This window comes from Odontomachus brunneus, unplaced genomic scaffold, assembly GCF_010583005.1.
Source record: "Odontomachus brunneus isolate Ranch 3 - 2012 unplaced genomic scaffold, Obru_v1 Obru_scaffold_224, whole genome shotgun sequence".
NCBI classification, from domain to species: Eukaryota; Metazoa; Arthropoda; class Insecta; order Hymenoptera; family Formicidae; genus Odontomachus; species Odontomachus brunneus.
The window spans coordinates 419,267-430,950 of record NW_022639674.1 but is presented as its reverse complement, the minus strand read 5'-3'; the positions used below and the strand labels follow the sequence as shown (position 1 = coordinate 430,950).

Sequence of the window (11,684 nt, the reverse complement as noted above, 5' to 3'; positions counted from 1 at the left end):
AGATCTCTGTATTTCGCGATCATCGGTAAAGTAGCGAACTTGTACTTCACCTATTTATCATTTGATAATAACATCAGAAAGAACTTACTATTTTATACCAACATATCCTTACGTTATCTAGAGTGCGTTCGAAAACATCATCCGAATGTTCTTCCTCTCTCTTTATTTTATTCTCGTATCTCTCTCACTACAACGCATCGAGTGCAGCCGGTTTTCGAACACACCCCTCTAAATATCTTACATAACTCAAACACCAACTTATAGCCCCCAAACTAAACCTACAAAGAAGTGTGATGAGAGCCTGAGAACCATAGAGACAGGCCTGAAAACCATAGAGAGAGAGAGAGAGAGAGAGAGAGAGAGAGAGTCCTAAATAACCTAGAGTGACATGCACAGTAAGTATTCTCACGTGTGTTGTGTTTATAGCGGCTCAAGTAGATTGCTACATACTGCATCTTATTACGTAAAGCGATCCATCGTTTATTATAATTCGTTTATTATAATAATAGGCAATTATAATTGCCTTTCGAGTAAAATAAACGTCATAGCTAAGTAAATCTATAGCAAGAGATAAAACATAACAAGATAATACGAGTATTAACAACAAGCGAGAGAACAAAGAATTCGCAAAGATTGTTGCAGATTCTGTCAGAAAGCATGAATGATTCCGACGATGACAGTTCCGACAGTAGCAACGATTTCAGTAAAGGTTTCACCTCTAAAGATGAGTTGACCGCGAGCTTCTTCTCCATAAAACCGGCGAAACTTCATCAGGTGAACTCTAAAGACAGTAACAAGGATGACAGCGACGACGAGGATGATGACGATTTCACGAACGTTGCCGAGAACAATGATATGGAACTATTTTCTGAGGTTGTCAAGAATCTGGAGGCCACGCAAAGAATTCAGATAAAAGATGAGGATCCAAAACACTACTCTTCTAAAGACGATGACTTCCAGGTAAGTCGTTTTTTGTTTCGGAGACAATTCGAAGTGATTTAGAGGCCTGTGTATTATTTCACAAGTTACTTGAAAACTTGTGAAGTGCAAAAATTCAAATGTCTATCACTATTTGCAGGATATCAAGGATATCAAGACTACAGGGAAAAAGAATAACATATCAGATGAGATAAATGCAGTTTTGCTGCAAGGAGAAAGTGGAGCATTTCAGCTAAGCGAGAATGACGAAGACACAGAAGATGAGGAGGATGTTAAACGTCCAGCTGACTATACCATACCTAAAGAGGGTGTTAAGATAACTTTACCAGGCACTAGTGTGCTTTTCAAGAAAAAAACAGCCAGCAAAAAAGAGTCAGATCTAGCTGCGATTTTGCGCAGAAAATTAAAGGCCAATCAGATATTTGTGGAAAAGGTAAGCCGACTCTGTTGGTTGGCACATGGATTCTACTTGAATCGCCAAGCTAGCGATCCTGAAATAATGACAACAGCAGTATCACTGGTTCCATCAAACAACTATCCAAAAGACAAGCTTGATCTCGTGTACTTGGGAAAACTCACAAAGTGGTTCAGGAATATATTTACTGCGGAATCTATTAACAACGATGTCATTATAAATAAGGTAACATTATTGAAGAGGATAGCAGAGAAAAAAATTATTAGTTACAGGGAATTGGTAGTACTCTACGTAGCTGTACTGAGAGGCATTGGTTTAAACTGTCGTTTAATCGTATCTCTCAATCCACCACCTGTAAAAGCCTATACCAATCTGTTGTCCAAAGCAAGCGCGCCGAAGAAAACCAACCAAGCCAAAGAGAAGCCGAAGGAAACTAAAACAAAGGCAAAGCCCTCTAAGCCTTCTTCCTCCAAGCAAACAGATTCGAAGAAAGATCTCGATAATGATGGTATTCAAAATAATGAAAGCGAACGGAAAAATGCGAATCTAGCAGCAAGGAAAAGGGCGGCAGAGATACTCCATTCGAAATATTCGTACAATAAAAAAGATAAGAATAAATTGAACCACAGTATCGCTCAAAATAATACCGCTGAAGTCGAAGACGATAAAGTAGTTACTATTAATGTTAAAAAAGCAGATACCGTCACATCTTCAAGGAGTTTAAGATCCAAGAAGTTAGCTGATGCTGCATCCTCAACAACTAAACAGCAAAGCAATAAGACCAACAGTTCAGAAAATAATCAATCTAAAGCGTCAAGTTCCAAAAGAAAAACGCAGATCGATCATTCTGACTCAAGTTCAGGAGAAGAGGAAGAAAAAGCAACGACTAGCAAAACAAAAAAGAAACGCGGTAATAGTAATAAAACGCAAGCCGTCGTTAAATCTAAAAAGAAAAACGAGAAGAAAGATGAAGCGTTAGAAGAGGAGGAGGAGGAGGCTGATGTTAAAATGAAAAGCACGCAAGACGTATGGGCCGAGGTATACGTTGAATCTAAAGGCAGTTGGATATCCGTAAACGTAATAGACGGCAACGTGGATTGTGTAGCCGAAGTGTATGTAAGTAATTCGAGTAACAACGACTCTTTTTTAATTAATTAATTGTTGCCGAAAATGTTTCAGAAAAAAGCGAGTAGGCCAGTATTATATGTGATTGCTTTCAACTCGGAGGGATCGATAAAGGATGTCACAAGACGCTATTGTCCACACTGGCTTTCTATTACGCGTAAACAGCGCATCGATGAGAAATGGTGGACAGAAACTATAAATTACTGGTTAGAAAAAGAGACGACTATATCGAAACAGGAAGACGAACTGCTTCTGCAAAAGTACGCGTTTCTCTTTCTACTACACTGCAATATGTTTTGAGTTTTTGAGTTCATTTGCATTCTACATGATTTGCAACAGAATTCTGAGCAAAATACATATATTATTTGTTCAATGCCCATTTCTTTAATTTCACCAATAGAATTTTGCTTCGAATTCCGTTTAGATCATTTGAAGTTGACTTTAGATGTAGTCGCAATTGTCCCAGCAAAACTGTAACGTGACAATGATAATGCCGCTGGTATCAAAAGATAGTGCCGCTGATACAGACCGATTGTGTGTTCACAGGGAGTTAGAGCGACCGTTGCCTAAAACCGTCGGGGAATGCAAAGGACATCCTCTGTATGTGTTGGTCAGGCATTTACTTAAATATGAAGCGCTATATCCGCCGGATTGCGTACCCCTCGGGCATCTACATAACAGCGAGGCTATTTATTCGCGGTACTGCGTACATACGCTGTGTTCACGTGAAACTTGGTTGAAGAAAGCCCGTGTGGTTAAACCGAAGCAGGAGCCGTACAAAATAGTTAAAGCGCTTCCGAAATACGACAAGGTAGATTTGTGTTAATAAACTATTTTACGCGACCAATTAGACTAAATGAAAAGTATCTTTTACCGCGTATTGCAAAAATCTCATTTGTAGAGATGGAGGATGCTACGATAAAAATTCTACATAGCTTTCAGGCATGAGACTCAAAGACTCGGCGTTGGAATTGTTTGGAGAATGGCAAACCATGGATTACGTTCCACCAGAAGCTAAAAATGGCATTGTGCCTCGTAACGAATACGGAAATGTAGATTTATTTAAAAAATGCATGCTTCCAAAGGGCACAGTACATATAAACCGTAAGTGTAAAGTGTATATTTTATACTAACAGTAGAATCCCAGACAGCACAATGTTTTAAATCGGGTCATAAGACGTCTTTAAGACATCTTTAAGACAAATTTATAAGGTATTGTCTTAAAGATGTCTTAAAGACGTCCTAAAGACGTCTTATGACTCGATTTTTAACATTTGTGTTGTCTGGGATATTTTAACTAGATCACTCCATTTTCCTCCACAATTTTTAACAGTTAATTTACTACTGTTGTTTTATGTCCTAAATAAAATTTAAAGAAATTTTGTTGTACGTTCAACTAACGTTTTTCCCTTCAAAATATGTCTATAATTTTTAAGAAATTATAAAAATATTAAGAAAGAACTGATTGATATATTAAATATAATATAAATTGAATAATATAATATAATATAAACTGAATTGAAATAGAAAGAAAATAAACTCCTAGTTGTCATACACACACACACACACACACACACACACATACACACATGTTTTGTTATAAAAATGATAATATAGAAATGCGCATAAAGTACAAATTGCGCATAAAGTACATTAGGTAACGACGAAATCCTTGCAGTTCCAGGATTAAATCGTATCGCCCGAAAATTGAATATAGACTGCGCATCCGCCGTGGTGGGTTTTAATTTCGGATGTATGGGTGCTGTGCCAGCTATCGAAGGCTTTGTCGTATGTACCGAATACGAAGACACGTTAAGAGACGCTTGGGAAGCGGAGCAAGTCGAAGCAACTAAACGTGCTATCGAAAAAAGAGAGAAGAGGGTTTACGGCAATTGGAAGAAACTTATCAAGGGCCTACTGATTAGAGAGAAATTGTCTCGAAAATATGAATTTGCATCGGAACCGAAAGCTGAACAGTCGAGCAAACGTCCTAAGCAACGAAAAGGAACCGTGAAGAAATCCAAAACATGATAAAATGTGTTGCTGTTTATATGTTAATTAGAAATATATGCTGTTTATATGTTAATTAAGAAATACTTATTATTTAATACAGAGAATTGTTCAAGATTTGATCACACTAAACTTTTATAAATAGACACTGTAATATAGTATGTATCATAAAAACTTATGATACTGACTAATAAGTATTATAGAAATCAAATCTTATACCAATATCTTTTGAAATATCGAAAGAACCTCCCTCGTGATACCAAGAATACATTCTTTTTATTTAAATATTTTCTAATTAATAATATTTAAATATTTTCTAATTAATAATATCTTTTTGTGTATGTATTAAATTATTTTTATAGCATAATGTAGTACGCGTGCTTTTGCAATTTCTCTATTAGGCAATGAAAAACAATATAACATTAATTAGTAATATGTTAGAGTCAGTTGTTTCAACTTCAAGTTAACTGATAGTTAAATCATATTTTTGTCTTTATTTTTCTTTCAATTAGACTAAATAGAAAGTATCTTTTATCATGTATTGCCAAAATCTCATTTGTAGAGATGGAAGATGCTACGATAAAAATTCTAAATAGCTTTCAGGAATGAGAAAGACATGATCATATCTTATAACTAGTAACTTATATCTTATAACTAAGAGCATATATGACTTACACCGATATCATATAAAATATCGAGTGAAGCTTCTTCTGTGATACCAAGAACATATTTCTTTTTTCAACTATTTGCTACTTGATAATGTAAATATTCTTTCTGTATGGATTAAATTATTTTTATAATACAACAGCATGCATGTTTTCCCAATTCCTTTGCTAGACGATGAGAAATAATGTAATAATTAACATTATCTAGTCATATATTAATTTTTATAACTATTATGAAAGGATATATGACTCATCTTACACCGATATTTTAGAAAATGAAATGAAACCTCCTCTGTGACACCAAGGATACATTTGTTCTTTTTGCTCAAGTATTGTCTAGTTAATAATATTGCATCTTTTTGTATGAATTAAATTATTTTTATAGCACAATGTACATGTGCACAGTACATACATATTTCTGCAATTTTTTGCAGTTGGATAGCTAACAATAATAATAATAATTAGCATCAACTAAATACAAAAATATTGATTTCTATAGCTTGTATATAAAAACAGATGTGTCTCAATTGCTCTGTTCTTTTTACATTTTACATTTGGTTTGTTCTTTTTAGCTGCACTGCTGAACTGGTGCAATAAGTTAGAGTGAGAGAAAGTATATTTATCTCATTTTAATTTATTACACTAATTCAGCAGTGCAGCTAAAAAGAACAAACCAAATGTAAAATTCGCGGGCACATTACCTATATAACAGTTTTGCTCTGTATCGATAGATATTAATCGATATACTTTTTACTTTTCTTTCTTCGCCAGCCTACTTATCTCTGAAGAAGATCCGGCCTGACGATATATCTCCAAGTGCAACGAGCGCGTTCTCTCCACTGAACTCAGACAATCCGTTCTTCAAGATATTCACTGCCGCGGCAATTTAATATTCCATCATAAACCACAATGAAATATGAAACTTTCGGCACTTTTGACGATATTTCGCGCACGAGACTTCTTAGAAGAAGATAGACGCTACGCTTTCAAGATTTGAATTTCCGCCATAATGTGGAAAAAGCGCGATACTTTGCCCGATACTACTGACACTCATTTCGCGAATGCGCACTTTCCGCGGCTACATCACGATTGATTTCGCTATATCGAACGCGCGATACTTACTTTCGTTACTCTCAATGACGATAATTTATGCGCGAAACTCAATTAATATTTTACGGCGAGTAAATATCGCGAGACGAACACGACACAACTTTCCGAATCGGAACTATAGTGCTGCCATCACGACCGTTAGGTAAGTCACGTCTGGCGCTGCGAATGCTTTGAAGAGACAAGCGGACCAATCATATTGGTCCATTTGACGCCTCGAAGCAGACGCAGCCGAGCCCGCTTATTAAATGTTCGAAATTTTCAAGTAACGACATCTTACGCATGGCGGTTTGAACTTTAAACGCGACGATTAATTTACGCGATTGTAAGTGTGCGCAATAAAAGATGCACAAAATGCACGAAATGATTTTTAGGCCCTATTTTGGACGCATATCGAATGCTAAATATGATTTAGAATTCTTTCTGATTGTCAAACTGAAAGAACATTACGCACATTCGTTTTCAATGCTTTCGTGCTGACGGCGTCATTTTATCTTTATTGCTCGTTAAGGTCGTTCTACATTATTCGCACGCGAGACTCCGCTTCGACAAGAAGTGGCGGTACGTGCGAAATGGTTCTCAAGACCGCCGTACCAAAAGCGCCTTTGTCGCAGCGATTGCGATACTCGAAATTTGAAAAAGTGATACCTTTACATCGTATCGCACTATTTAGAAATCTGATTATAACCATCCCTTCACGATGACTGATTTATTTATTCAAATCCAAGGCGATTCTTATACTTGTAATATTCACGATTTTGTCAGGAGGAATACAACTGATAGGATAACGATGTGTAGTTGAGTAATCTTAACGTAACGAACAAACGAACGTAGGATACTTTGCTCGATATTTCCGACACAGCCGTTTTACGAATTCTCATTTGTCGTATTTATTTTCAGTGACTACGCAACAATTGATTTCGTGATATCGAATGCACGGTACTTACTTTCATCACTCCTAACGACAATAATCCGAGAGCAGGACTCACTTTCGACGAACAGTGGCCGCGAGACGCGCGAAATGGCTTCTGAAATTCCCCAACCGCAGCGTTATCATCGCAGCTACTGTGATCGCGGTTAGAAATAGCGCCACATTTCAAGACGCTTGATTGCAGTTTGAAGTCAGGTCGTAACGTAAATTCCTCATGTTGGTTGCATCTCTTCATATATTAAGAATGAATCTCTCGTGCATAAACAAATGTCAGCAATATTGAATGACTGCGAATGACGGACAATCGTTTTAGTGCATCAGTCGACTTGTCCGAATGTGATTCAATGTGATGTCGTATGCACATAACCAATGTTCATCATGTCGGCGACACGGAATCATAAGAAAGATGTTTCAAAAGAATGTCGAGATTCAACATGCTTTCATGCATTTCAGTAAGTTAATATTTTTTTCTATATTAATCTAAGGAAGTGTTTTTAACTTTGCAGTTTTTCTCTTTTCTTTCTTTCTCCATCTCTCTCTAATCAAATCTGAATTTCTATAATTTACAATAGATATTTATATAATTTGTGATTCTTGTGTACCTTTTTATACTTATTTTATTTTGCAGTAGAAATTCCATCATTGATTTTATTAGTAAAGTGGCTTCTCACTACATAGAAAAAAATTTCATTCTACTCTGTTAAAAAATCAATTATTCAGTTTACTTTCTTTTCTTTTAAGTAGGGGAAACTGAAGCTAGTTGGAAAATTAATAATAAGTAACAGGGATAAGTTAATTAACAAAATTAATTATTTCTATTGTTTAACAGGTTTAAAAATCAAGTAAGTAGAGATTTCTTTAACATGTTCAAAACTCTTGCTTGCTTTATTCTGTAACTTTCTGTAACTGTTAGAAGATAGCAGAAATAAATAATCGATTTTACCAACTAGCCTTAGTTTCCTCTAATGGTTTTCTTCTACAAAAAATATTTTCTTAATAATAATTTTAAGATATGCTTATCACACAAATTTTAGAAAAACTCATTATCATAGATTCAAAAGAAAAATTCATTACCTTTACAAGAATATTATAAGATTTTATCGAAGAATTTCCATACTTGTCATAATATTTTATATATAAAATAATATATATATATATATAATACATATATAAAATAATAGCTATTATTAGATATTTGAAATTTATATTTGTTATTTGCAAATTATTATTTTCAAAGTTAAACATATATATGTGTAGACTTATTAATAACCATATCAATGACAATAACTATATCAAATCTATTTATTTTTTCAGATTTGGTATTCTCTGGTAAAGATTTTGAACAAGTAATTTTAACATGACTTTTAAACAATGAAAGCATATCTTTTTTGTGTATAACTCTCAATATCCTGAAAGGAAGGCATCATCATCCCTTGTTCCTGAAAGGAAGGACTTTATCATCCATTCAAATTTCTAACTAATATATACATTGAAAATACTAAGAAAGGTATACTAAAGGTATACTAAAAGTATACAGAAAGGTATACTAAAAGTATTAATTATGTATATTTTTCAAGTTATAATTTCTTCTAAATTAATTAATTGCTGAATTTTAACAATACTGTGTTGTTTTATTGACTGTTCCTTAAAAACGATCTCAACTAATTTATATAGTTGTTTATCTAGGTAATCTACATAATAGAATTGCTGGGAAAGGGTTAAATATGATGTATGCAATGCTCCATGGAAGTATGCCAAAGGCAGTTCTCGAGAAATTGGAGTGTTATCACGTAGGCATACACCTCAACCTAGGTGGAGCTTCTATTAGCCTGGAACACGAAAAGCGTCCTGAAAACTGGTTTAGGTGATTCAGGTTTCTCCTTTGTAATGAAGCGGCGGAAGTGCAGGACTGCTTAAGCTAATGGTGGTTTTATTGTCATGTAATGCCTTTTGTCAACTTTGCACTCGTTCTGTGTCAGTAAAAACTTGAAACAACATGAAAGGATTAATTACCAGGTAATTTGTGAAAATAAAAGTAAATTTAATTCGATAACATTAGTGTAACATTTAAAACATGCGATTTTTAGGAAACTGTATTATACTATAGAATGTCCCAAGTAACAGGATGATTTCAAATGACGTATTAATAACATTATTGATGTTAGAGACATCAATCATAATCTTTTGAGGACCGGCTATTTTTTTATCGATTTTTTTTATTTTAAGAGCTAGAACTTTTTTGTCAATGTCATTGGATTGAATGGGGAAAAAGCTGACACCGCCGTCGCGCCGATATATTGGCTTCCGGTCCTCCAAAGGTTAATGCATTATTAAAACATTATTTGATATTATCATGTTTGCTAAGATGTGCTTTACAATTTTTATATAGAAATGTTTTTTTTTGTATCTTCACAACGTGTTTTAAAACAATTGATTCAAATCGACATGTTATTTCGTGCAGTAGAAATATGTAAATAATGACTCGTCTTAGTAAAATTTTAAGTAACTACTATACACTAAATATAAGATATCTTTAAGAAAGATTAATAATGGATATTATTTATGGAGTATTACGCAGTATGGAGAATCCCGTGGTGCATCCTGGAAAGCAACTAAAAAAATTGGACAAGGTACCAAACGTGGTTTTAAAAGCAAATATCACATCCCGTTGGATCAAAATATCAAAGGGTATGTAGCGCGAACGAAATCTTAGTATTGGATTCGCAACAGCGGAAATAACAATATGCTAATATCTGAATTAGACTTTAAGTTCCAACGCGTATGATGTTGCAAAAAATTCTCTTTTCAGCGAGTAAAGTTCTCCATCTTCCGAGCGGCGCGTCAACGATCGATCATTCGCACGAAATATACGATCTTTCCGTTTACGGCTGGCGTAACTGTGCGCTGCTGATCGATCATTAAGCCTTCTCGCTCGTTTCGGCACACTTGAATGCATGTGTGCATGCATCGCACCGCTCCTGGTACTACACCACCCGGTTTTAACCGTCCAATTTCATATTCGCATAAGACACCTTTCACTGGTGCATCTTCTCAGACCACCACGCAGAAAGCATCTATTTCCGAACGCGAACTTGAACTTAGATTCGTTCGCGCGCGAATGAAGAATAGTCAGGAAATTGGCAATTACGAACGAGCGATAAGTTCGAGCCGCGCGAGCGGCGCGGGAATCAATTTTAACGATTCTTCGGCTTCCTTGTTATACCCAATGCATAAAGATTCGGTCGATCGAGTCGCTTAATTGAATTCGCGTCGAGCAAAAGACCCGAGGATATTTTTGCCTTTAATGACATCTCCAGGGTATGTACCAGTAGTTTTTTGCATTGCTGCGAGAGCTAGTAATTTCTGGGAGGATTTTTAATTAATGTTATATAATTATATAATTATAAAGTGATACATCACAGATCAAAATATTCTGTATAACGACAAAATACTTGTCGCTCTACGTCATGTCGCTTTTACGCATATAACTAGCAATGTGAGGAACTATTTACGGAGAAAATCAGCACTAAAGAACAATTAACGACGAAGTCATTAAAGAACGATTTAAACAGTCACGTTTCTTCTTCGGCCCGGAGAACGGTAAGCGCGCCCCAATTTCATTTTTGCATCGCGATTTGATTAAATTCTCTTCCGACTGCAACTTCATTTCCGATTGTCTATAAAGCCCGCGCGAGAACAGCACGAAACGCATGCAAAGATGCGCAGCTCCGATAGATCTATAAGATAAGACGATTCGTATTCCACACATCTATGCCGAACAGTGGTTCAGATATAGGGTAGGTGTATACTTGGTTGCTACGCAAGTATAAAAGCGTGATTCGGGCACGTCAGGGCTGTCAGTACGCGTGTTACAATTAGGCGAACAATTTACTGCACCCAATGGCGCGATAGACATCCGTCACGATGTAACGAACAATATTTCACGTGCATATCACCTATGCATATACGTTTGCATACACCCGACATCTGAAGAATTCGAAAACGCCAAGCTTAAAAACGATCGACTAATCCCTCCCGAGGAACTTTGCCATTTGAGCGATTTAATTTGTGACTACGCGATGTATGAAAGATTGTAGGCAGTGTAATAACTCATTAAGCGAAATTGGTCGTGCCTGATGCCGTTTTTCGGGCCGTACTGTATAGGGTGCTCGCGCGATGTGCTGAGTCAGCTCCGGGGGTGTTAGAATTATTATTTCTGGCCGTACGTCTGTGCCGGTAAGTCTGTCAGTTATCGCAGGTGAATGGGACAACAAACAACACCGTTACTGTTTGTAGATCTTCGTAGTAACGAACGTGAGTTAATTTTATCTGAAAGTTTGCACCAAACGTATATGAACAAATATTTAATGTAACACAAGAATCTAAAACGTCACACATAACACTCTTTTTTTTTCCAACGTCATTTCAATACGTGTCATTGGTTGCGTTCAGCAGAAAAAGCTGCTTTGCAACTGTTGTAAAATTTGTGAAT

General features: G+C 35.8%; 2 protein-coding genes across 9 annotated transcripts in view; both read left to right on the top strand.

Annotated features, from left to right (window-relative positions):
- The first annotated feature begins 231 nt into the window (after window positions 1-231).
- Window positions 232-5,294, top strand: LOC116852437 (DNA repair protein complementing XP-C cells). Of its 4 annotated transcripts, none has more exons than XM_032832812.1 (7): window positions 232-395; window positions 643-960; window positions 1,079-2,470; window positions 2,534-2,739; window positions 3,026-3,290; window positions 3,415-3,583; window positions 4,158-5,294. In XM_032832812.1, exons 2-7 carry the CDS (start codon window positions 658-660, stop codon window positions 4,508-4,510), a joined length of 2,688 nt encoding a protein of 895 aa, XP_032688703.1. In that variant the 5' UTR covers window positions 232-395; window positions 643-657; the 3' UTR covers window positions 4,511-5,294. The 4 variants fall into 4 exon arrangements, with proteins under 4 accessions (XP_032688703.1, XP_032688702.1, XP_032688701.1 ...); XM_032832811.1 differs by having other exon boundaries at window positions 238-395; window positions 633-960; XM_032832810.1 differs by lacking the exon at window positions 232-395 and having other exon boundaries at window positions 402-960.
- A 2,087-nt stretch (window positions 5,295-7,381) lies between these two features.
- Window positions 7,382-11,684, top strand: part of LOC116852428 (inactive ubiquitin carboxyl-terminal hydrolase MINDY-4B) — an 11,486-nt gene continuing 7,183 nt past the window's right edge. For 2 of the 5 annotated variants that reach the window (XM_032832779.1, XM_032832784.1), the window contains exons 1-5: window positions 7,382-7,644; window positions 8,507-8,733; window positions 8,879-9,208; window positions 9,761-9,880; window positions 10,002-10,173. The gene's annotated coding sequence lies outside the window, so the exon portion shown is untranslated. Of the gene's footprint in view, window positions 7,645-8,506; window positions 8,734-8,878; window positions 9,209-9,760; window positions 9,881-10,001; window positions 10,174-10,210; window positions 10,511-10,537; window positions 11,507-11,684 lie in introns of those variants that run through there. The other 3 variants (XM_032832783.1, XM_032832782.1, XM_032832781.1) reach the window with 3 other exon arrangements.

What these genes read in the sequence shown, in the direction of transcription:
- LOC116852437 (XM_032832812.1), top strand. Translation starts at nt 658, where the DNA reads ATGAATGATTCCGACGATGACAGTTCCGACAGTAGCAACGATTTCAGT. An exon ending in CTAAAGACGATGACTTCCAG is followed by an intron (nt 961 to 1,078) that starts GTAAGTCGTTTT and finishes CACTATTTGCAG; the next exon opens with GATATCAAGGATATCAAGAC. An exon ending in GACGAACTGCTTCTGCAAAA is followed by an intron (nt 2,740 to 3,025) that starts GTACGCGTTTCT and finishes GTGTGTTCACAG; the next exon opens with GGAGTTAGAGCGACCGTTGC.